Source organism: Mustelus asterias, chromosome 1 (assembly GCF_964213995.1).
Source record: "Mustelus asterias chromosome 1, sMusAst1.hap1.1, whole genome shotgun sequence".
Taxonomy (NCBI): Eukaryota; Metazoa; Chordata; class Chondrichthyes; order Carcharhiniformes; family Triakidae; genus Mustelus; species Mustelus asterias.
The window spans coordinates 156,115,768-156,143,059 of record NC_135801.1 but is presented as its reverse complement, the minus strand read 5'-3'; the positions used below and the strand labels follow the sequence as shown (position 1 = coordinate 156,143,059).

The window sequence follows — 27,292 nt, the reverse complement described above, 5'->3', positions numbered from 1 at the left end:
AATTCATTCCCTATCTCAATCTCTTAGTGCCCTTGAGATATGGCGGTAAGCTGTTTCTTTTGGAAACAATTAAGTGGCTTGCTAGGATATTTCAAAGGACACTAAGGAGTCAACAACATTGCCCTGGGTCTGGAGTCACATATAGTCAGACGGGTTAAGGATGGAGGATTTCCTTTTTTAAAGCACAAGCCAGTGCATTTTTAAAACCTCCAGTAGTTGCATGGTTATCATTTCTGATATTAGCTTAATAATCCAGATTGATTAAATTAAACAGTTTAAATTCTGAACTGCCCCGTTGGGCTTTGAACTCTTGCCTCCAGATCATTAGCCCTGATCACTGGATTACTAGTCCAGTAACAAATGTTCTCACTTATAAGAACATAAGAACTAGGAGCTAGAGTAGGCCATCTGGCCCCTCGAGCCTGCTCCACCATTCAATAAGATCATGGCTGATCTTTTTGTGGGCTCAGCTACACTTGCCCGTCTGCTCACCATAACCCTTGATTTCTTTACTGTTCAAAAATGTATCTATACTTGCCTTAAAAACAAGCCTCAACTGCTTCACTGGGCAGAGAATTCCACAGATATGGCGGCACGGTAGCACAGTGGTTAGCACTGCTGCTTCACAGCTCCAGAGTCCCGGGTTCGATTCCCGGCTCGGGTCACTGTCTGTGTGGAGTTTGCACATTCTCCTCGTGTATGCGTGGGTTTCCTCCGGGTGCTCCGGTTTCCTCCCACAGTCCAAAGATGTGCGGGTTAGGTGGATTGGCCAGGTTTTAAAAAAAAATTGCCCCTTAGAGTCCTGAGATGCGTAGGTTAGAGGGATTAGTGGGTAAATATGTGGGGGTAGGGCCTGGGTGGGATTGTGGTCGGTGCAGACTCGATGGGCTGAATGGCCTCCTTCTGCACTGTAGGGTTTCTATGATTCCCTTTGGGTGAAGAAGTTCCTCCTCAACTCAGTCCGAAATCTACTCCCCCTTATTTGAGGCTATGCCCCCTGGTTCTAGTTTCACCTGTGGAGATGCCGGCGTTGGACTGGGGTGAACACGGTAAGAAGTCTCACAACACCAGGTTAAAGTCCAACAGGTTTATTTGGTAGCAAATAACATAAGCTTTTGGAGCACTGCTCCTTCGTCAGATGAAGTGGAAATGTGCTCTCAAACAATTGTCTGTTTGCACTGTTTGAGAGCACATTTCCACTCCATCTGACGAAGGAGCAGTGCTCCAAAAGCTTATGGTATTTGCTACCAAATAAACCTGTTGGACTTTAACCTGGTGTTGTGAGACTTCTTACCTAGTTTCACCTGCCAGTGGAAACAACCTCTCTACTTCTATCTTATCTATTTGCTTCTATAAGATCTCTCCTCATTCTTCTGAATTCCAATGAGTATAGTCCCAGTCTACTCAGTCTCTCCTCATAAGCCAACTCTCTCTCTCCGGAATCAACCTTGTGAATCTTCTCTGCACCCCTCCAGTGCCAGTACATCCTTTCTCAAGTAAGGAGACCAAACTGTACACAGTAATCCAGGTGTGGCCTCACCAGCACCTTATACAGCTGCAACATAACCCCCCTGTTTTAAATTCCATCCCTCTTGCAATGAAGGACAAAATTCCATTTGCCTTCTTAATTACCTGCTGTACCTGCAAATCAATTTTTTGTGATTCGTGCACAAGGACACCAGGTCCCTCTGCACAGCAGCATGCTGCAATTTTTTACCATTTAAATAATAGTCCATCTTACTGTTATTCTGACCAAAATGGATGACCTCACATTTACCAATATTGTACTCCATCTGCCAGACCCTTGCCCGCTCACTTAGACTATCTATGTCCCTTTGCAGACTTTAGTATCCTCTGCACACTTTGCACTAGCACTCATCACAGTGTCATCTGCAAATTTTGACACACTACACTTGGTCCCCAACTCCAAATCATCTATGTAAATTGTAAACAATTGCGGTCCCAAACTGATCTCTGAGGCACACCACTAGTCACTGATCGTCTATCCAGAAAAACACCCATTTACCCCCACTCTTTGTTTTCTGTTAGTTAACCAATCCTCTATCCATGCTAATACATTACCCGTAACGCCGTGCACCTTTAACTTTTGCAGCAGGCTTTGGTGCCGCACCTTACCAAATGCCTTCTGGAAATCCAGATGCACCACATCTACAGGTTCCCCATTGTCCACTGTGCACGTAATGTTCTCAAAGAATTCCACCAAATTAGTCAAACATGACCTGCCCTTCATGAACCCATGCCGCGTCTTCCCAATGGGACAATTTACATCCAGATGTCTCGCTATCTCTTCCTTGATGATAAATTCAAATATTTTCCCTACTATAGAAGTTAAGCTAACCGGCCTATACTTACCCATCATTAGTCTACCTCCTTTTTTAAACAGTGGCGTCACATTTGCTATTTTCCAATCTGCGGGAACCACCCCAGAGTCCAGCAAATTTTGGTAAATCACAAGTCACTACAATGTACTTTTCATTTGAGATGCAATAGTTGTGTAGAAAAACAGCTTCTCTGACGCACTGCTGAATGAAGATGCTGTAAACTGAGAGTTTAATGCTCCCTATCACATGAAGCAATTTGCAGAGTGAAATCCTGTTCACTGTCATCTATTTTACCTGCTGCTACAGGGTATGAAATAAATATTTTATATAATAGTTGCACTCTATTTCTGTTGATTGCCGTCTCCTCCTAATATAGGAACACTCCACCTGGAACGTCACATGCTTAATATCAATCCTCAGTCTCTGGTAACAGAGACAAAATTGTCATTGAATTACGTGCTTTTGCTGGATTGATTGTACCCATTAATATTAGCTCTCAGTTGTCATCTAGCGTCTCTATATAATAAACGATGACTGCCGTTATTTTCTTAAACTAATTTTTTTGAACCATTAAAAAAATCTATTATAATGAACAATTACTGTCTAAAAGTAGAACAGCTGTTTTGTGAAATTGTGTAAATCTTTTGAAAAAATTAATGGAATTAACCTTGCCTATGACCTTAATTTCTCTTTTGACAGAGGTTATTTGGCATTTTTAACGCAAATGAAATCAGTTGATATTTTCATGAGTCTAAATATTGATATATTGTGTTGTACATATTTGTCAAGCAAAGTGTGCTTTGCTAAAGTTTTTAATGGATGTTGTGGCGTGTGGAAAATTTACTGCATGGAAAATTTATGAAAGGTGGCATGAGGAAAGGAAGTTTGTGGAATGAAGTTAAGAGAGTTGTCTTAGTTTTGAGAATCTGCAGCCACACCAGGGCACAGATAAATATTAAAATATACTGGCTCTTTCATAAGTGAGGGAGACACTAAGTCTCAAGTGATGTTCAAAAGCCTCCGTTATGAATGGAATAACCATTGCATTAGTCAATGCCTTATACTGTATTACATGTATTAGAATTTCACAATTTATTAAAGACATTAAAAACTTGCTGTTTTAGCAATGATGTTTTGGCAAAGCACTATGAAATAGGGTCTCAATGCTTATATATATGTGGTATTAACAGCTGCAAATAATAGGATAAATTTTCTAGTCTTGCTCACTGAAGGAACTGTCATGGGCGGGACGAACAGTTAGATGGACTGTTTAAAGGTCTGCTGATCTCGGGCAAACATTTCTGGTCCCTTGGCAGGCACAACCAGAAAATCCCGCCAAATATGTTCTTGGGAGGACGACAGAGGGCAGGATCTTCCGGCCGCGCTTGCCCCAAATCTGGAAAATCCCACCTGAGGTCAACAGACCTTGTCACGGTCTGTGTCCCGCCCGCTACGATTTCTGTGGGGGGGTGGGATAGCAAAATTTTGCCTTTTTATTTTCCAAGATGGCGCCGGAGCGAGGTGATTTCTTGCAAGCTGTGCCCAGCATACTTTCTAATTCTATCTTTTAATCTCGTTCTATGCTTCTAAAACTTCATTCTAATTCTTTTAAACTCTCTAACAATGCTTTAATTCAATATCTTACATTCTGCAGTCTCTCGTTTCCTTCTCTATGAACGGTATGCTTTGTCTGTATAGCGCACAAGAAACAATACTTTTCACTGTATGCTAATGCATGTGACAATAATAAACCAAATCAAATAAAAAAAATGTCACCTGTATGTTTCAGTGTGAGGGAAGGCTTGCATTTTGTTTAGTTTGGTGAAAAGGATAGAAGGAGGTCTTTGTATCCAGGAAGTTATGGAGAGAAGCTCAGAAGAATAATTAATATGCTTGAAGAAAGAACAGAAAACATCTATTTCTTCAATTATTTATAAGGAGAGGATCACTAGAGTGCTGGGACTATTGTTACTGCTAGCTTTAAGGGCAAGAGCATAACTTATTTTAAATCACAGATAAATAGTTCTGGTTGGTTATTACCTTCTGTACTCTCAACAGATTTTGTAACTATCTGACCATGTTTTTATCATTGTTAGTATTTTTTTCAGTCGACAGATTTATGATAGTTGGTATTACAGTGCCTATCAGGGATTATATTTTGTCAGAACTGCATGCTTGATTCTAGAAAACACTCACCGTAGATCATAGCATTTAAAACATTCTGGTGGTATAAGAGAAACCCATTGTCTCCACCCCAAAAATCATGTTTTTTTCACATACTTGGCATACAAGTCAACCACCCTTTTCAGCCACAACATGCTACCCTCCCATTAGGAGACAGCCTCAATTTCTCAACCGCAACTGGACGTTTTACTCACCAGTACCTTATAATTGGGCACAAGAGATCAAGTAGGCGATATGGCCTGTGTTGCGCAGATGCACAGAAATCTAAGGCATGCCCACACAAAGCAGACCCCATGCAGTGAATAATGAAGACGGTGATCACCCTCACCTTCATTTCATGTCTACATTCGCTGTATAAATCAACTCGTTTTTTGGAGGGATTTTTCAAGGTTTCAAAGGTTGGCTTTTACGCCGGCACCTATGGTAAATGGATTCCTGAGAATAATAGAGTATCATAACATTGACAATTTATCATGGTTATTTTATTATCATAAGACCATCATAAGTCCTTGAGTTATGTGCTTTAAATGTTTGAAATAGGGCTTTTATTATGCATATTTTTATGAAGAAAGGAATCTCAAATGCTCTAAATTTAACATAGTTTTTTTTCCTTCTTTCAATATCCTTAAGCTATGAAGCCTCTCTCGTTCATTTGGTGGATGCATTGAGTCCGATTTCCTCACAAAAGCATAATTCGCACATCAAGGAAGAATACTGCAAGCCATGGAAAAGCAACATAATTCGCAGCGGAAACCATCAAAAGCTTGATAAGACTGGAAAAGCTCCAACAGATAGTGGAGTTTCAGATGATGAATTTGAAGAAAGCAGAATGTTGGAAGATGTTTTTTTCATTTAAAAAAGGGATCGAACATTCTCACTGGCATGAGTGAATCATCATGATTTTTGAATTATTTTACTAAAATTGGAGTGTTGAAGAGTGTTTTAGTGGTTGATAGACAAGCACCATCCAAATGACTTTTATGCTTTGAACCGTTGGCGGCAAAGTGCACTCTGCTGGGTTAATCCAAAATGTAAAGTGATTAATATGCTGAGAATGTCGTAGAATTCTTTAAAACTGATAACTGCAGTATACCTACAGCAATATTCCTGTGGCATATTATTTTCAAACTCTAGAAAATTCAATTGTCTTAACCAATCTTTCTGTTGCTTTGTCATAATTACTGATAATTAATATGTTATAATTGTTTGAATAGAAAGAAGCAGCTTTTACCAGATTCATTATGTAAAATACCCATATCAAGAGCACATATTGGCAATCAACACAGTCCAAAAAAACTGAGCAATCATCTGGCATGTTACCATTTTAGATGTGAAACTGCAATAGATCAATATGCATTCTCTCTTCAGATGCTGCTAGTTCTGCAGACTGCGAATATGTTGCATAGAATTGTAATTCTTGACTGTGTGCTATACTCTTCTTTCTCTAGGAAATAATTGTAGATATAAAGGCATTATGGAACATGCAGGCATAAACCACTGTTGAAATCATCACTTAAGGTGAGATTTTCTGATCCCGTCCGTGCCTGCCCCGCTACAGATGAGAATGGAGAATTTGACATTCCAGCCAAAATTCCATTCACTTTCAGTGACCATGGAAAATCCCAGCCCTGGATAAGGACAGAGGGTTTTGGCGTTAATATCCAATTCATTGCAGAATTTGGTTCTTCTGAATTAGTTTATCAGCTTGCTTGTGCAATGATTTTGAGTAACACATGTTAAAAATAGCATGACATAACACAAAAAGTGGTGTGCACCTCCAAAGTGGTATACCCTGCATTCCCAAAAGAGAAGTTTGAATATCAAATACCACATTTATTCTCCTATCGGAAGGATTAATTCTTAAAATGAAAAATGGTATTTTAAAGTTCACTACTTATTCTTGGTATGTGCACAGTTTTTAACATGGGCCTATACTTATGCTAAATGTCAGACCCAGAAGTTAGAATCATCTTATTTACCACAATTAGAATCTACTGACAGTGAATAAATGGTATCAAAAGATGGTGCTGTGTATTAAACATTTAACAGTCAAGTTAAGATAAATAGGATGTAATTTATATTGGACACTTCATCCTATTATCAGGGACCATCTGCCCCCCCCCCCCCCCCCCCTCATGCATCCTGTTAATAGCTAATATTTGAATACCAATAATGTCAAATATTGTATAATGTTGTCCAGTATATAAAGAATTAATTTAAATATTAATGTTCAAAAACATCAGTTTCATCAATTGTAAGTTGCTATAGTAGAATAACCGTTCTTCACTCATTAACTTTTCAAATATGAATTTGATATAACAGTGTGACAGTTATGAACAATAACTACACAGCTTCAGTCCAGAATACAATCCATACCTAAAAGATATTGTACTATTTGGTTTGACTGGACATGCTGTTTAAAAATAAATACGTACAATGTTAAATGACACTAACAGAAAATAAAGGAAAATTGCATTTATTTGGTCAATGGGATGTACTTCATAGCTATATTAGTTGCTTTCAAATTCAGCCTGTTGTTGAGTTGGAAAGCATAACAGCCAAATTGTACACAAGGTCCTCAAATCAACAATGAGATGAATGACAATTTGATCTGTCTTTGGAGATAGTCATTGAAAAATGTATATTAGCCAGGATATTGGGAAAATAGCACTATGTAATCTTTTACATCCACTAGCAAAGGAGGTGGGCTTAACATTTAAAGCACTAGATTGCACCTCTGACAGTGCTGCACTAAAGTGTCTGCCTTGATGAAGTAAGTGCTTATGTTCCTGGAATGGGGCCTGAACTCATGACCAGCTGACCCTGAGGTAATAATGTTACTGGGGAACAAGCTAACATTTGGTGCACTCAAATCTTGCCCTTTATTAATAGAATAATGATTTGTTGCGGGATGTCACCCCTGTAGCAAATTGGCCAATTATGTTGTGCAATTTGCTCCTTGAATATCACAGTGTTGCACAAGAAGTCCTAAATGCAGTGATTATGGGAGGGAATCTGAACAATAGCTGATCAATTGCTATAACAAATCATAAATAAGGGCCAGCAAGATGGTTCTTAGAAGAGGCTGATTTTGTTTATCTCTGGACTTCAGTGTTTCAGCTATTCGATAAGATTTTAACAGAGTTTTTTTTCTCATGAGGTTAAACATATGTTCCAATATCCATAAACAATGTTCTGTATGAAAGCTGAGTATAGCATTCGGTGCTAGATTTTTTGAGTGTCCTCTTAATACATAATATATTTATTTCAGAGAAACTATACCTAAGTCAAGTTGGGTGCTTTGATAGGTTTCATGTTTTCTTTGTTTGTGGCTAGTATTTTGGATGTTTGAACTCCCAATGTGAAGAAGAAATGCCATTGTCATTTTCTTTAATAGCTTAATTTTATTTTAATCTTTTAAAATAAAAAGTTAAAGTGGACTGGAGTGTTACTGGACTTTGTAATTGCCCTACTTTAATCTTGTCCTATAACAAACTCATTACCACAGTGATTATTTAAATAACTTTTACCAGATTGCGTATGTCCACTAAAGTGTTGCTGTCTTCACCGTCTGAATATGCAAAGGATGAATTGATCTAAACAAACATGATTTGTCACTAATATAAATGCAAATTTAAAATGGTTTACAGTGTAATTACCTTGTGAAATTTCCTCTGGTTCTTTTTTAATGGCTGCACTTTTAAATTGTTTTATAATTTTTATTTTTTCTCTAGTGTTTTATAAAGGTCATTTCACACAATGTTAATTGGTCTTGAAACAGAAGCAATATCTTATTTCCAAAATTAAGCTTGCAGGAAAAGAGACGTGTATATTTTATAATTTGGAATCTGTCTTCCTTGGTGATCAAGACTAGGTCTATAATGGAACTCTTCAGGTTGGAGAATGCTGTACCTTAGTTTGTGCCCCAGTTAATGAAAATAAAACACTCTGGAAAACAGCTTTACAAATCATAATCCTGCATCCACAGCCACACAGGACAGAAGATTAGTCTAAATCATCATTTAAAAAATGAGTGTTCCTTCTGTGCTGTAACATTTGGGTGTGTAAGGCACAGAATGCTGTGAGCTTTATTTTGCCTCTAAAAAATGGAAAATAACCAACTGCCACAGAATGATTGCTGCATTGAAAGTATACAACCTATCTTAAATAACTGTAGCTGGGATTGAGGGGCTGATAATACATATGCAGAGCATAGCCGAGGTAGATAAACTTCACCAGTGCCTGTACTCTTGACACTTGTGGCACTGAATTACAGAATCTTTAGTGCAGAAGGAGTCCATTTGGCCCAATGTGTCTGCACTGGCTCTCTGAAAGAGCATTCTACCTAGTCCCACTCACCTACCTAATCCTCATAACCTTGCATTTCCTCTCTTTTCAGATAGCAATCGAATTACCTTTTGGAAACCTCAATCAAACCTACCTCAACCACCTTCTCAGGAAGTTAATTCCTGACTCCAACCACCCTCAGAGTGAAAATATTTATCTTGACATCACTTTTACTTCTCTTGCCAATTATTTTGAATCTGAGCTTTCTAGTTATTGATGCTTTCTTGAGTGGGAACAGTTTCTCACTATTTAACCTATCAATATCTATTGGATTATGAATGCCTGCACCAAGTTTCCTCTTAGTCTTTTCTCCAAGTAAAACAGTCCCAACTTCTTCAATCTATCCTCATAGCTACAGTTCTTTATCCCTGGAATCATTCTTATAAATCTCCTCTGTACTTTCTCCAAAGGCTTCACATCCTTCCCATAGAACATAGAACATTACAGCGCAGTACAGGCCCTTCGGCCCTCGATGTTGCACCGACCAGTGAAACCAATCTAAAGCCCATCTAACCTACACTATTCCAATATCATCCATATGTTTATCCAATGACCATTTAAATGCCCTTAATGTTGGTGAGTCCACTACTGCTGCAGGCAGGGCATTCCACGCCCTTACCACTCTCTGAGTGAAGAACCTACCTCTGACATCTGTCCTATATCTATCACCCCTCAATTTAAAGCTATGTCCCCTTGTGCTAGCTATCACCATCCAAGGAAAAAGGCTCTCACTATCCACCCTATCTAATCCTCTGATCATCTTGTATGCCTCTATTAAGTCACCTCTTAACCTTCTTCTCTCTAATGAAAACAACCTTAAGTCCCTCAGCCTTTCCTCATAAGACCTTCCCACCATACCAGGCAACATCCTAGTAAATCTCCTCTGCACCCTTTCCAATGCATCCACATCCTTCCTATAATGCGGTGACCAGAACTGTACGCAATACTCCAAGTGCGGCCGCACCAGAGTTTTGTACAGCTGCAACATGACCTCCTGGCTCCGAAACTCAATCCCTCTACCAATAAAAGCTAACACTCCATACGCCGCCTTAACAACCCTATCAACATGGGTGCCAACTTTCAGGACACCGAGATCTCTCTGTTCATCCACACTACCAAGTATCTTACCATTAGCCCAGTACTCTGTAATCCTGTTACTCCTTCCAGAGTGAATCACCTCACACTTTTCCGCATTGAACTCCATTTGCCACCTCTCAGCCCAGCACTGCAGCTTATCTATGACCCTCTGTAACCTGCAACAACCTTCCACACTGTCCACAACTCCACCGACTTTAGTGTCATCCACAAATTTACTAACCCATCCTTCTATGCCCTCATCCAGGTCATTTATAAAAATGACAAACAGCAGTTACCACTAGTAACTGAACTCCAGGATGAACATTTCCCATCAACCACCACACTCTGTCTTCTTACAGTTAGCCAATTCCTGATCCAAACCGCTAAATCACCCTCAATCCCATGCCTCCGTATCTTCTGCAATAGCTTACCGTGGGAACCTTATCAAACGCTTTACTGAAATCCATATACACCACATCAACCGCTTTACCCTCATCCACCTCTTTGGTCACCTTCTCAAAGAACTCAATAAGGTTTGTGAGGCACGACCTACTCTTCACAAAACCGTGTTGACTATCCCTAATCAAATTATTCCTTTCTAGATGATTATAAATCCTATCTCTTATAATCCTTTCCAATACTTTGCCCACAACAGAAGAAAGGCTCACAGAAGAAAGGTCTATAATTACCAGGGTTGTCACTACTTCCGTTCTTGAACAATGGGACAACATTTGCTATCCTCCAGTCTTCTGGCATTTGCTATCCTCCAGTCTTCTGCCATGAAGCCCAGAACTGGACGCAGTACTCCAGATGAGGCCTAACTATTGTCTCATGGGAGTTCAGCAGGAGCACCTTACTTTTGTACTCAATGCCCCCGTTCGTATAGCCCAAGATGCTATCTACTTTATTAATTGTTTTTTCAACATGTCCTACCATCTACAATTATGTACATGTACTCAGAGGTCAGAGGACGAGAAAAACTATTAACAAAACACTAGCTTGTAGGCAACTTGCACTTTAAATGAAATAGTCTTCACTGATTAGCCCAATCTAAAAAACACATTTCATAGGTGTACTTAACACTGTCCTTTAGATAGACATTTAATTTTCCCAGAATCAAAGTGATCCTTAACTCCCAAGGCTTCTTTATGTACCTTTCTTTTCTCAGCCTGGTAAGTTGCAATCTTAGAACTGTCTTTCAAAGTGAATTTCTCTCTTCCCAGAGACACTCTCTGTAGCTCAATCTAGGTGACTCTACCAGCCTCATTTTAACTCCTCACAAATTTGGTATTCCCAATCTGAGCATGATCTTCCCCCAGCATGTCTGCACAGCAAACCAGAGAGACTGAAGCTGCTCCATCTCTCCCAGATTCGGGAAGATACAAAAACATTGGCCTGTAATTTCCGATCAGTGGCAGAAAACTATGGGCCACCAGAAATAAAATAATTTTTTGCACACTTAGCTGAGCTTAAAAATAGCGCCCAAACTCCCAATGGGAGCAACAGCCTTCGGCCTTCAGTGGAGCCATCTCCACAGGCTCCAGTGCAACACAGGAGGACCCTAACCACGGCCCCTTAAGACGTGGCCAGACGGAGAACACCCATTGAATACCAGCTTGGAAAAGCACTTTAGCATTGAAAGCAGAGAAGAATTTCCCTGCTGTTATAAAAGGTATGTTGATGCTATTTATTTTAAGTAGTTAATCCTATTGTTATTGGCTCATAGAGGTTTACAGCCCTTTGGCTCAACTAGTCCATGCCACCCAGTTTTTACCACTAAGCTAGACCCAATTCCCACATTTGGCCCATAAAACCTCGACACCCATCTTATCCATGTAACTGTCTAAATGCTTTTTAAAAGACAAAATTGTACCCATCTCTATTACTACCTCTGGCAGCTTGTTCCAGACACTCAGCACCCTCTAAGTGAAAAAACTACTCCTCTGAACCCTTTTGTATCTCTCCCCTCTCACCATAAACCTATGCCCTCTAGTCTTAGACTCCCCTATCTTTGCGAAAGTATGTTGACTATTTATCTATGCCCCTCATTATTTTATAGACCTCCATAAGATCACCCTAAGCCTCATACACGCCAGGGAAAAAAGTCCCAGTCCATCCAGCCTCTCATAACTCAAACCATCAAGCCCCGGTAGCATCCTAGTAAATCTTTTCTGCAGTCTTTCTAGTTTAATAATATCCTTCCTGCAATAGGGTGACCAGAACTGTACACAGTATTCCAAGTGTGACCTTACTAATGTCTTGTACAACTTCAACAAGGCTCATTTAAGATGTAATTTTTATTTTTTTTGAATGAAGCTGAATATTATTTAATGTATAAATGAACATAGGTTTTGTTATTCTAAATCTGTAAAACTATTTAAATCTGAATTATATCATTATATAACTTTACGTGTAGCATGCTTGTAAGTGTTCGTGCGTTTTAACTTGGAATAAAGAATGTGAAAATTTAATTGGGAAGATGAGAGGTCAGCGCTTGTCGGACCATGATTCTGATACATTATTGCTTGAGTTTGAGCAAAGGAGAGTTCATGTTTTGGGCCGTGGAAAATCTAAATGTGTTTATCATTGGTATTCTTCTGCCTTTCTTACTTCATTTATAATTGTCATATTTAATTGTTCTGTTTAGATGTTTCAATAAACCATTTGTATAATTTCATTTTTAAATGATTTGTTCTAATGTTTCAAAAAAGCATTAGTCGAATTTTGTAAAGTTTAATGGAAAGCTTTTAACAAAAAAGTTATAAATACAAAAGTTTGATAAACATTTAACTAAACATTTTACTTTAGCAGCTGCACTATGCCATTTTGTTTAATTGCCTCATTTTTTTCAAATTTCTTACAAGATATGTTTTTCTCCAACACGACAATCAATAAAATATTTTGATACTTTAACACGACAGATCTGTTGTCCCTAAAGGTAGAGGTGAGGGAGGGATTTGAGGAGGGCTAAGGATGAGAAGGGAAAGGAGGGATTGGGAGGGAATGGAGAAGGGGTGAAGAAGGGGAAAGGGGTGGAAAGGATGGATGGTAGAAAGGCAGTAGGGAGGAAGGGCTTGGACATAAAAACTGTACATTTTGCATGTAGCCTGACTCTTCTGCACCTACCTTGGAGCCTCAAAAAGAACTTCAGTTAAGATAGAGCAGATGTAGGCCATTTGGCCCTGAAGTCAATAAGACACTGGCTGATTTGTTTGTGTTTCAAGTTCCATGTTCCCAGCTATCCCTGATAACCTTTGATTCCCTTAGAAATCATAGAAATATAGAAACCCTACAGTGCAGAAGGAGGCCATTCGGCCCATCGAGTCTGCACCGACCACAATCCCACCCAGACCCAACCCCCACATATTTACCCACTAATCCCTCTAACCTACGCATCTCAGGACTCTAAGGGGCAATTTTTAACCTGGCCAATCAACCTAACCCACACATCTTTGGACTGTGGGAGGAAACCGGAGCACCCGGAGGAAACCCACGCAGACACGAGGAGAATGTGCAAACTCCACACAGACAGTGACCCGAGCTGGGAATCGAACCCGGGACCCTGGAGCTGTGAAGCAACAGTGCTAACCACTGTGCTACCGTGCCGCCCTATTCAACAAAAATCTATCTATCTCTGCCCCAGTGGCCCCACATTCTCCGCCTCTGAGGCAGAGAGTTCCAAAGTCTCACAACCCTCTGAGAGAAGAGATTTCTTCTCATCTCTATCTAATAAGGGTGACCCTTAATTTTCAAGGAGTGCCCCCTAGTTCATCCACAAGTGGGAAACACCGGCCGCGATTCTCCCATCACAACCCTCAACTTTTCTGGCGGGTCGTGGTGGGAGATGCGCATCGCCGGCCTTGTTCTGGGATTTGTGCATGCGCCGGGAACACATGTGCATCTCCCAGAGCCGGCGGACAGTCGCCGGTCAGACCACGCTGGAAACCGGCGGGGAGACATGTAAGTTATTTGAATCTGTTTTAAATGTATTTTAATTATGTTTTCAATCTAATTATCGGGAACTTACCAGTCCCAATTGAATCTCCCACCCCACCAGGAGTACTTTATTCCGGCAGGGTATAGACTAGCTCCCCACGTTCGGGGGACTAGCGGTAGACCTTGCCGGAATGAAGGGGGGGCAATCAGGGACCCCCATGGGGTCAGGAGGCAGGGGATGGTGCCCCTGGACACGGGAACCCTGGCAGTGCCAGCCTGTGCCCCTGGCACTGCCCAAGGGGCAAAGTGCCCATGCCCAGGGGGCACCTTGGCACTGTCCACCGAGTATTGGGCAGTGTCAAGGGGGTGGGGCCTATTGTGGACAGGGCCTAGGGGCAATCGATGGGGGTGGGGGGTCCCGCTGCTACTCTGCAGACCGAATCGGTTTGGGCTGGAGGGAGGGCAGCGATCGGGGTGGGCTGGGAGTGTGGTGGTCTGCCGGGGAGGGGGGGGGGTTCTGACCCCGAGGGGGGAGGTCTGACCCCGGGGGAGGGGCGTCTGACCCTGGGGGGGGGGGGGAGGTCTGACCCTGGGGGGGGTTGGTGGGGGGATCACCACTGCTTGGGGGGGGCGGGGGGTGGGCTGTACATCGGGGCGTTCCGGGGCGGGGGGGGTTCAGGGCTGGCCCAGGCCGTGGGTTGGGGGGGGTGACTGGAGGGGCAGCACTGCAGGTGTCCCAGGCTGGCCAGCGATCGAGCTGGCCAGCAAATGGGGAGTCTGACAGATCGGGACCACTGCGCAAGCGCAGAGGTCCAGAATGTCTTCTCCGGTGCGAATAGGCTCTGCCCCCTGGGTTTTCAATGATATTCATGACTGGGACTTCTGCATTGCACAGAGTGGGGAGATTCGGGTGAAAAGCTGAACTGAGAAAACAGTCGGGATCTGGAACAGTTTTCCCGCCAATTCAGCGCTTTTGGGAGAATCGTGGCCATCCTTTCCACATCCACCTTGTCAACAGTGTTCAGTGTTCTATACTTTAATTGAGTCACCCCTCACTCTCCTAAAGCCAAGTGGAAACAAGCCCAATCTGTCCAACCTTTCCTCATAAGACCTAGAAACTAGAAGCAAGAATAGGCCATTCGGCCCTTCGAGCCTGCTCCGCCATTCATTTTGATCGTGGCTGATCATCAAATTCAAAATCCTGATTCCCCCCAAGACAACCTGCTCATTCCAATTATCAATCCAGTAAACCTCCTCCCAACCACCTCCAATGCATTTCCTTTTTTCATTAAATAAGCAGACCAAAGCTGCACACAGTTTTTGAGATGCAATCTCCCCAATGTTTTATATAACGGAAGCATAACATCGCTATTATTATCTTCAATTCCTTTCATAATAAAGGGTATCATTCCATTACTCTCTACCCCCGACTAGATTGCTCCGTGAAGAGCTGGCATGGACTCGATGGGCCAAGGTGGCCTCCTTCTGGGCCATAAACAACTGCATAACTTCTTCACATTTCCTTTCAACAGTGACTGAAGAGCTCTCACTCTCTGGTTCTGCAGGATAATACAGCAAACAATGCCATCCGCGGAGGAAGACCAGGGGAGAAACAGCTGTAGCATGGCCTTCAAACAAAGGGAGCTGGAGGCTGTGGCGATCAATGGCTCAGCGGAGGCAATGAACACTGGTGAATGCTGACGGCATATCTGAGTTGGGTCTCTGCCTATTACTTATAACCCTTAATTCTCCTAAATATTTGGTCATCATGACGAGCTGAAGATTGTCAGTTGCTAATATCCAGCCTGCCAGTAACTCCTGTTCTCTCTTTTCTCTAGGTTTTCCTCAGCACCTGGACCCTGCTTAGCTTCTTTAGAATCCTTAGCTTCTTTAGAATCCTTAGCTTCTTTTTAAAGTTAAAGGTTAAAGTTTATTTATTAGTGTCACAAGTAAAGCTTACATTCACACTGCAATGAAGTTACTGTGGAAATCCCCAAGTCGCCACATTCCGGCGCCTGTTTGGGTCAATGCACCTAACCAGCACGTCTTTTGGACTGTGGGAGGAAACCGGAGCACCCGGAGGAAACCCACACAGACATGGAGAACGTGCAAACTCCACACACACAGTGACCCAAGCTGGGTCCCTTGTGCTGTCAGGCAGCAGTGCTAACCACTGTGCCACCGTGCCGCCCCTTAACACTGACAGCTATGTCCATTAAAAATTTCTTCCATGTCCTCCTACCCCATGCCCTCACCATTAACGATTAATGTAAAGAGCTCAGGGACCTCTTCAAAAGGCAGACAATCAGTTCTGCTGCTGTCCTCCTTCCCTGTGCATATTATCAAAACTGACCGGGCACTCCTGACCCTCTCCCAAACACCCACACTGTGGCCTTTTCTCTGTCACTCGTCTCCTATGCATCCTTCTTTCCATTGCTCCACAATTGGTGGCCACGCCTTCAATCACCTTGAACTCATCTCCTGGTAATATATAAATGCAAATTGTTGTTGTAATTGCATTTACATTTAACAGTTCCTGGAGATTAGTATTGATTGAATGAACATGGATACTATGAGCTTACCTGTTTTATTGGACCCAACTGTGCTGTTCTCATGAAATATCTATTTTAAAATGTCATCAATGTTATAAATCCTAGTTGGGGTTAAATTATTCAGTAATAACTGAACAGACTTGCAAGGGTTTTGATGAATGCCATTATTGACTTCAAGACGATTATGTACAATAATTACAACTATTAAATATTTCATAGATTTTGACAGATTGATTTTTGCCACTTTGGTATGTACTGCTCTTTGACAAAGCGCCCTTTTTTGTAAGGGCTGGTACATAGGATAACTCAATATTCTCAAACGTAAGGTGCATTAGAAATAGGAGCAGGAATAGGCCATTCAGCACTTTAGACCTGTTCTGTGATTCAATACAATCATGGCTGACCATCTATCTCAACCTCTCACTATGTCTGTATTCTGAGTATTGCTGAAAAAAGACACATTTATCGAAGCTTTTTGTCTTGCACCAATCAGGACAATTTTCATGAAAACCAAATGAAAAGGGAACAACAATTTATACTTCATGAGAAGAAAGTGCTGATTTGTTGGCAAACAGACTCTGATTGGTAGAGTCATTGCCATAGGGAATGCACCAATTAACTGACAACTGACAGTTAACTGCCAAGCTATGTTTAAATTCAAACCAAGCAAGTTGACTCTGTTTGGTCAAGGCCATTGACCTGGCGAGTGAACCAGAAAATGGCTGTCACCTATTTTGTTTAGTTGAAACAGGTACAATGAGTGTAAATATTCTGTCTGCAAAGAACAGGGTTGTGTATTCATATATGTAGCTTCTAGCACACGTAAGTGTGCCACACTGCGAACCCCACTGATAATCTCAAATTGGTTGTCGGTGTAATTCTTAGCACACTCAGGATTGTTTAGCAAGTGTTGCCTAATCACAGAATCACATCTAATGTTGGACACTGTGTTTCGAGATATTCAGCAATAGTTAAGTTCTGTACTACCAAATGACTATTCACTTATATCGTTTAAGCTGCTTAGTCTTCAAAAATTTATTGATTTTTGTCTTGAAATAAATTGAACACTGAAATATTTTTAAATAATGTGAATAGATTTGAAATAATTTAATATTTTTGACAATCAGACATTTTTTTGTCATTTTTTGTACATTGAGCTAGGTTCTCCCCCTGTTGGTGGATTAGTAGAAGAGTGGAACTATTACATGCTCACTTACGTGACCCACACTCATGAAATTCACATTTTCTGTGCCAGTGGTTTGGATTGGTTAAACCTCTCCTGAGGGTTTCTGCTGCAGAAAGGGAGGGAAACTTTAAGTTGCTGCAGCCTTTAAAAAGTCTCACTTTGGCCTCTTTGTTTTGGATGGTGCCAGACTGCTCAACTGTTGTTGCAGCTGCAATCATCTTGTGCCTCGTAGATGTTGAAGAGGCTTTGTGGAGTCAGGAGGCAAGTCTCTCTGTACTGAATTCCCAGCCTCTCTCTTCCCTGCTCTTGTGGAAACAGTGTTCATCTTGCTGACCCCTTTCAGTTTCTGGTCAGACGACGTAAAACAACTACAAGGCGCCATGGCACCTGTTGACATCATTCATCCAACCATTTCCTGAGCCACTAACAGCTCTTCCTTTACCAAAAAGATGTTTTCCCTAGGTTTTGTGGACAGAGTACAACAGAATGGAGTGATATTGTGTCCCTGAGGTGTTATGATGAGTGCTCCACTCACAATGGCTTGAAAGGCTTGAGACTATGCTTAACAACCCTGCCTTTTTAATGTTAATTAAAGTTATTATAAAAACAAAACTGTAGTAGTTAGCCCCTTTAACGGATGTGCATCGGAAGGATCATGCGACCCAATTGCCTAATGGTGAATGAGCGCAGAGATCTCAGGGTAAAGCGCTGGCTTTTGTAGCTAGATTGATTTGAGAGCTGGGAATGAACACTTCTATTGTAGTCTGTATATAATTGGTAAATTGTAATAAACCCACTGTTGTTTGTTAGCTAACTGGTGGTCACCAATTATTGAATTTACAATAACATAAATATTGGTGAACCTGCTTCATTCAATAAGATCATGGCTGAGCTTTTACATCTACTCCAATTTCCCTATCCCCAAATCTCTTGATTCTCTTGTGTCTAAACATCTATCAATCTCAGTTTTACATGTACTCAGTGACTGAGTAGCCACACACCTCTGGGGTACAGAATGTCCAAGACTTACAACTCTATGATTAAGGAAACAACTTCTCATCAAAAATGGTTGCGTCCTTATTTTAAGACCAATGTTCGAACTACATGGTTGAACACGAAAGTTCCAGCACTGGCTGCACAAAAGATTACTATGAGCATATGGCTGCAACATAAGAAATTCAAGGGCATGTTACCAGACACAATGATCCCTCGCCCTGGACTCTAGTCAGGGAAAAGCATCTTAGCGCATACCCTGTCAAAACTGCTAAGAATTTTAAATGTTTTAATTTTAAATCACCCCTCATGCTCTGGGGAAATGGGCACAGTCTACTCCTTTCTGCATAGGACAACCATTTCATCCCCAGAATCAATTTTGTGATTGTTCATTACACCCTCTCTAAGGCAAGCATATTGTTCCTTTGATAAGGAGGCAAAAATTGTATACAGTACTCCAAGTGTGGTCTCACCAAAACTTTATGTTACTGAGACATAAAAGTTTAAAGTTTATTTATTTATTAGTCACAAGTAGGCTTACATTAACACTGCAATGAAGTCACTGTGAAAATCCCCTAGTTGCCACACTCCAGTGCCTGTTTGGGTACACTGAGGGAGAATTTAGCATGGACAATTCACCTAACTTGCACATCTTTGGACTGTGGGAGGAAACCAGAGCACCCAGAGGAAACCCACACAGACACGAGGAGAATATGCAAATTCCACACAGACAGTGACCCAAGCCAGGAATCGAACCAGGGTCCCTGGTTCTGTGAGGCAGCAGTGCTAACCACGGTGCCACTGTGCTGCCAGACATGGTGGCACAGTGCAGACATCCTTATCCTTGCACTGCAACCCCCTTTGCAATAAAAGCAAATTACTGTGGATGCTGGAATCTGAAACCAAAAGAGAAAATGCTGAAAAATCTCAGCAGGTCTGGCAGCATCTGTAAGGAGAGAAAAGAGCTGATGTTTCGAGTCCAGATGACTCTTGGTCAAAGCTAAAAGGCATAGAAAGTGGAAGATATTTATACTGCAGGGTGAGGGAATGAAAGATGAGTCATAGCCACAGAAACAAGGGTAAAGGGCCGCTAATGGCAGTCCATGGAGAGAATAGAAGGTGTGAATGGCCAAATGGCAGAGAAGCTGAAATCAGAGGGTAAACTGTGACAGGTTGGACTAGGAGATTACAGGGACTGGGAACGTCCGACATGTGGAGTTTTTTCAAGGAGCAGCTACTGCGAGTCTGTGATAGGTATGTCCCTGTCAGGCAAGAAGGAATTGGTAGGGCTAGGGAACCGTGGTGCACCAAAAAAGTTTCTTTGTTGGTTAAAAAGAAAAAGGAGGCTTATGTTCGGATGAGACGTGAGCACTCGGGTAGTGCACTAGAAAGGTTTAGATTGGCTAAGAGGGAGTTGAAGAGCGAGCTTAGAAGGGCTAAAAGGGGACATGAGAAGACTTTGGCGGATAGGGTTAAAGAGAATCCTAAGGCGTTCTATAGGTATGTCAAGAACAGAAGGTTGGTTAGGGCAAGTTTAGGGCCAGTTATAGATGGCAGAGGGAAGTTATGTGTGGAACCGGAGGAGATTGGTGAAGCATTGAACCAATATTTCTCTTCGGTGTTCACGCAAGGGGACATGAATATAGCTGAGGAGGACACTGGGTTGCAAGGGAGTAGAATAGACAGTATTACAGTTGATAAGGAGGATGTGCAGGATATTCTGGAGGGTCTGAAAATAGATAAATCCCCTGGTCCGGATGGGATTTATCCAAGGATTCTCTGGGAGGCAAGAGAAGTGATTGCAGCGCCTCTGGCTCTGATCTTCAGGTCGTCGTTGGCCTCTGGTATAGTACCAGAAGATTGGAGGTTAGCGAATGTTGTCCCATTGTTTAAGAAGGGGAACAGAGACTTCCCCGGGAATTATAGACCGGTGAGTCTCACTTCTGTTGTCGGCAAGATGTTGGAAAAAATTATAAGGGATAGGATTTATAGTTATTTGGAGAGTAATGAATTGATAGGTGATAGTCAGCATGGTTTTGTGGCAGGTAGGTCGTGCCTTACTAACCTTATTGAGTTTTTTGAGAAAGTGACCAAGGAGGTGGATGGGGGCAAGGCAGTGGACGTGGTATATATGGATTTTAGTAAGGCGTTTGATAAGGTTCACCATGGTAGGCTTCTGCAGAAAATGCAGATGTATGGGATTGGGGGTGATCTAGGAAATTGGATCAGGAATTGGCTAGCGGATAGGAAACAGAGGGTGGTGGTTGATAGTAAATATTCATCATGGAGTGCGGTTACAAGTGGTGTACCTCAGGGATCTGTTTTGGGGCCACTGCTGTTTGTAATATTTATTAATGATCTGGATGAGGGTATAGTTGGGTGGATTAGCAAATTTGCTGATGACACCAAAGTCGGTGGTGTGGTAGACAGTGAGGAAGGGTGTCGTAGTCTGCAGGAAGACTTAGACAGGTTGCAAAGTTGGGCCGAGAGGTGGCGGATGGAGTTTAATGCGGAGAAGTGTGAGGTAATTCACTTTGGTAGGAATAACAGTTGTGTTGAGTATAGGGCTAACGGGAGGACTTTGAATAGTGTGGAGGAGCAGAGGGATCTAGGTGTATGTGTGCATAGATCCCTGAAAGTTGGGAATCAAGTAGATAAGGTTGTTAAGAAGGCATATGGTGTCTTGGCGTTTATTGGTAGGGGGATTGAATTTAGGAGTCGTAGCGTTATGTTGCAACTGTACACAACTCTGGTGCGGCCGCACTTGGAGTACTGTGTGCAGTTCTGGTCCCCACATTACAGGAAGGATGTGGAGGCTTTGGAGAGGGTGCAGAGGAGGTTTACCAGGATGTTGCCTGGTATGGAGGGGAGATCCTATGAGGAGAGGCTGAGGGATTTGGGATTGTTTTAGCTGGAAAGGCGGCGGCTAAGAGGGGATCTTATTGAAACATATAAGATGATTAGAGGTTTAGATAGGGTGGATAGTGATAGCCTTTTTCCTCTGATGGAGAAATCCAGCACGAGGGGGCATGGCTTTAAATTGAGGGGGGGTAGTTATAGAACCGATGTCAGGGGTAGGTTCTTTACCCAGAGGGTGGTGAGGGATTGGAAGGCCCTGCCAGCATCAGTAGTAAATGCGCCTAGTTTGGGGGCGTTTAAGAGATCCGTAGATAGGTTCATGGACGAAAAGAAATTGGTTTAGGTTGGAGGGTCACAGTTTTTTTTTAACTGGTCGGTGCAACATCGTGGGCCGAAGGGCCTGTTCTGCGCTGTAATGTTCTATGTTCTATGTTCTAGATGAAGATGTGGGGGGAGGGTGGGAGAGAGGTAAAATTAGAAAAAGGGGGGAAGGGGAAGCAAAGGGGAGATAAAGTAGGGGGAAAGAGTGGGGCGGGAAGAGAAATGAAAGACAATAAAGAAATAAAAGGTCGAGAACAGTAAAAATAAATAAAATGAAAACAAAGGAGTGGTGGGGTGGAGCTAATCATCTGAAGTTGTTGAACTCGATGTTGAGACAGGAAGGCTGTAAAGTGCCTGGCCGGAAGATGAGATGCTGTTCCTTCAGTTTGTGTTGAGCTTCACTGGAACATTGCAGCAGGCCAAGGATAGGCATGTGGGCATGGGAGCAATAATTCAAAACTCCCTTGCAATAATGACTAACAGACCATTTTGCCTCCTATTTTCTCGCTGTACCTGAGCGTTACCGATCTGTGATTCATGTCCTGGGACACCTTGAACAATGACCCGGATTTTGTAGTCAGCAGCAAAGGATGGGACTTGCCACTGACCTTAATAAAAGTTTCCCACGGAGACTTGGCAGACTGTAAAATATTTATTTCTTTTATTCTGTCAAGGCTTTAAATTTGGTATACATGGCATCTTGCAACACTGACTCGATGGGCCGAATGGTCTCCTTCTGTATTGCAGGGATTCTATGATCCTATAGGCAGCATGCAGGTTGATCAGCTAATCAAATTGAAGAATTCTCACAGACAGAAAAGCAAAACGTAAAACAATTGTGATTATAAATCACTTTTTAATCACTGTACAGACATTACTGATGACTGAGCCTTGGTTTAGCTTCTGAATGAAATGTATTTGTGTTGCAAAAGTAAAACCTGAATATGTTGTTTTAATACCACTCAAATGCTGCAAGGCTCAACTGTAATTGAATTTCAGAATTAATGCTGTTCTGGCATTGCTGAAGGTGGATTTGTTGAGATTATTTTGTTCTATTATCACAGATCATCATTTTAAATGAAACATTCTGGAATATAAACTCAATACTGAGGAGAGACATTGCTTAAATACTCTGCGGGCAAATTCCCTTTTCAATCTGGAGGTAGGCAGCAGTAGTTTATAATTTAGATTTTTATTGATGTTTTAGATTTAATCTACAAAATTCTCAAGTGGCACCACCTCAATGAGAAATATTAGAAATAATTTGTCAAGACGAGGGTATGTATTATCATTTAGAACATAAGAACTAGGAGCAGGAGTAGGCCATTTGGCCCTCAAACCTGCTCCGCCATTCAATAAAATCATGGCTTATCTTCTTGTGGACTCAGCTCCACTTACCCACCCGCTCACCCATAACCCTTAATTCCTTTACTGTTCAAAAATTTATCTATCCTTGCCTTAAAAACATTCAATGAGGTAGCCTCAACTGCTTCACTGGGCAGGGAATTCCACAGATTCACAACCCTTTGTGTGAAGAAGTTCCTCCTCAACTCAGTCCTAAATCTGCTCCCCCTTATTTTGAGGCCATGCCCCCTAGTTCTAGTTTCACCCGCCAGGGGAAATAACTTTCTTGCTTCTATCTTATCTATTCCCTTCACAATCTTATATGATCCTATAAGACCTCCCCTCATTCTTCTCAATTCCAATGAGTATAGCCCCAGTCTACTCAGTGTCTCCTCATAAGCCAACCCTCTCAACTCCGGAATCAACCTAGTGAATCTCCTCTGCACCCCCTCCAGTGCCAGTATGTCCTTTCTCAAGTAGGGAGACCAAAACTGTATACAGTACTCTAGGTATGGCCTCACCAGCACTTTATACAGCTGCAACATAATCTCGCTGTTTTTAAACTCCATCCCTCTAGCAATGAAGGACAAAATGCTATTTGCCTTTTTAATTACCTGCTGCACCTGCAAACCAACTCCTTGTGATTCTTGCACAAGGACACCCAGGTCCCTCTGCACAGCAGCATGCTGCAATTTTTATACCATTTAAATAATAGTCCATTTTGCGGTTATTCCTACCAAGATGGATGACCTCATATTTACCAACATTGTACTCCCATCTGCCAGACCCTTGCCCACTCACTTAGACCATCTATATCCCTTTTCAGACTTTCGGCGTCCTCTGCATACTTTGCTCTGTCACTTATTTTAGTGTCATCTGCGAATTTTGACACACTACACTTGGTAAATCGTAAACAATTGCGGTCCCAACACTGATCCCTGAGGCACACCACTAGTCACTGATCGCCAACCAGAAAAACACCCATTTACCCCCACTCTTTGCTTTCTATTAGTTAACCAATCCTCTATCCATGCTAATACATTACCTGTAACACCATGTACCTTTATCTTATGCAGCAGTCTTTGGTGTGGCACCTTGCCAAATGCCTTCTGAAATCCAAATACACCACGTCCACAGGTTCCCCATTGTCCACTGCGCATGTAATGTTCTCAAGGAATTCCACCAAATTAGTCAAACATGACCTACCCTTCATGAACCCATGCTGCGTCTTACCAATGGGACAATGTATATCCAGATGTCTCGCTATTTCTTCCTTGATGATAGATTCAAGCATTTTCCCTACTACAGAAGTTAAGCTAACCGGCCTATAGTTACCCACCTTTTGTCTACCTCCTTTTTTAAATAGTGGCGTCACAGTTGCTGTTTTCCAATCTGTGGGAACCACCCCAGAGTCCAGCGAATTTTGGTAAATTACCACTAGTACATTTGCTATTTCCCCCGCCATCTCTTTTAGTACCCTGGGATGCATTCCATCAGGGCCATTTCTGTTATTTAGGCAAACTATTTGTGATTGTTCAGACTTATCTGATAATCTGTTACATTTTGGAAGAATTCACTATAAACGTAATCAAAGTTATCCCATTATTTGTACAGTTTTTGTTATCATTACTGTTTATAGCCATCTCACAGAGAATGATTTCAGATGAATTGGAATGACTGCCCTCTTCTGGGTGCCATCTACTTCAGGGGTTAAACGCTTTAATTAACAATGCAGGGTTTTAAAAAAATGTCCACTTGAAAACTCTCTCATCTAATCCTAAATTTGTACCCACCTTGCCTCAGAGGTGAATGTTAAAACAAAAGAAAGTTAAATTTGATGAGATAAAGATATGAACATACATACTATCATACAAAATAGGACCTAAAGTAGGCCATTCGACCCTTTGCACCTGCTCCACCATTCAATAGGATCATGGCTGATTAGTTTGTGTTTCTAATTCCACATTCCCATCTACCCCCAATAATCTTTGATTCCATTGCCTCACAAGAGTCTATCCACCTCTACCTCAACAATATTCTTTTTTTTTATTCATTCATCGTCTAGGCCCGCATTTATTGCCCATCCCTAATTTCCCTTGAGCTTGTTAGGCCATTTCAGAGGACATTTTATGAGTCAACCCAGTAACTGTGGGTCTGGAGTCACATGTAGGCCAGACCGGGTAAGGACAGCAGATTTCCTTCTCTATAGGACATTAGTGAACTAGATGGGTTTTTACAACAATCAATAATGGTTTCATGGTCATCATTAAACTTTTAATTCCAGATTTTTATTAAATTCAAATTTCACCATCTGCAGTGGAGGGATTCGAACCTGAGTCCTCAGTGCATTACCTGGGTCTCTGGATTATTAGTCCAGTACCAATATTGCTGCACCACCAAGTCTCCTTAATTCCAGTGGCAGCAAGCCCAGTCTGTTCAACCTTTCCCCATAGAACAGTCTGCCCATTCCAGGCATCACTCTAGTAAATATCCTTTGAACCGCCTATCATATTTACATCCTTTCTTAAATAAGGGGGTCAAAATTGCACATAGTATTCAAGATGTGGTCTCAAACTAGGGGATTTTCACAGTAACTTCATTGCAGAGTTAATATAAGCCTACTTGTGACACGAATAAATAAACTTAAACTGAAGCATAACATCCTTACTTTTATGTTCAATGCCACTTGTAATAAAGAATAGCATTACATTAACCTTCTTAATTACCTGCTGTACCTATTAACTAACTCATACACTAGAGCACCACGATCCCTCTGCACATCAAAGTTTTGCAGGCATCCTCTGTTTAGTAATGCTCTGCTTTTTGTTCTTCCTGCCAAAATGAACAACTTCACATTTTCCCACATTATACTCCATCTGCCAGATTTTTGTCCTCTCTCTCAACATATCTATATTGGTCTGCAACCTCCTTCTCACAGATTCACAGAATTGTTATGGTGCAGAAGGAGGCCATTTGGCTCACCGTGTCTGCAATGGTTCTCCAAACGCACATTATGACTTTGTGTCATTCCCCTGCCTTTTCCCTGTACCCCTGCACATTGTTTCGATTCAAGTAATCATTTAATGCCCTCTTGAATGCGTCGATTGAATCTGCCTCCACCACACTTCCAGGCACAGCGTTCCAGACCTGAACTACTTGCTGTGTGAAAACATTGATTATCACGTCACATTTACTTCTTTTGCAAATGAGTTTAAATCTGTGCCCTCTCGTTCTTGATCCTTTTATGAACAGTAACAGTTTCTCCCTATCTACTCTGTCCAGCCCACTCATGATTTTGAGCACCTCTATCAAATCTCCTCTGGAAACAAAGGAACGGAGATAGAGTAAGTAATGATTAGCGTATGGATGGGTGGGAAAAGGAAAAACTCCTGTCATAAAAAGGCAACGTGATTGTGCTACGATTTCTACCTGGTGATGTAGGAAAAGTAATGGTCATAGGTTAAAAAAGCACATTGGTTCAGCCTCCACTGGAATATGTGTCCAATTCTGGGCACATTTTAGGAAGGATATTTAGGAAAATTTTATTCTATTCCATGGAACTGAAGGCATTTGTGAGGGTGCAGAAAAGATTCTTAAGAATGATTCCAGAGATAAGAAACTTCTACATAATTAGAATGGAGAATCTGTGACTGTTCTTTTTGGAGAAAAGAAGGTTGAGAGGAGATTTGATGGATGTATTCAAAATCACAAGGGGTCTCAACAGAGTAGATAGGGAGAACCTGTTTCCATTGGTGAAAAGATTGAAGACCAGAGGACACAGATTTAAGGTAATAGACAGAAGAAGCAATGGAAATGTGAGAAAAAACTTGCTTTTTGCAACAAATGGTTAGGATCTAGCATGCACTGCCTGAGAGTGTGGTGGAGACAAATACAATCATGGCATTCAAAAGGTAATTGCCTCATTATTTGAAGAGGAAAGATTTGCAGGTTTACATGGAAAAAAGTGGGTAACTGGCACTATATGAATTACTCTTGCAGAGAGCCAACACAGATATGGTGGGCTGAATGGCCTCTTGTGCTGTAACCATTCCATGGTTCAATGAGGTTCAGACCCCTAACGCACATTATGACTTAATGTCATTGTATATCTCTGGTGCATTTTTATATTATTTGTTGATAAGTGAGAACGA

The 27,292-nt window shown here is 41.6% G+C and overlaps 1 protein-coding gene across 4 annotated transcripts in view; it reads left to right on the top strand.

The window, feature by feature from the left end:
* kiaa1328 (KIAA1328 ortholog) overlaps positions 1-7,965 on the top strand; it is a 202,500-nt gene extending 194,535 nt beyond the window's left edge. For 3 of the 4 annotated variants that reach the window (XM_078220701.1, XM_078220681.1, XM_078220671.1), the window contains one exon: positions 5,157-7,965. In XM_078220701.1, the coding sequence (XP_078076827.1) occupies positions 5,157-5,382 (226 nt within the window). In that variant the 3' untranslated portion in view covers positions 5,383-7,965. The remainder of the gene's footprint in view (positions 1-5,156) is intronic. The other variant, XM_078220691.1, reaches the window with a different exon arrangement.
* Positions 7,966-27,292: the final 19,327 nt, after the last annotated feature.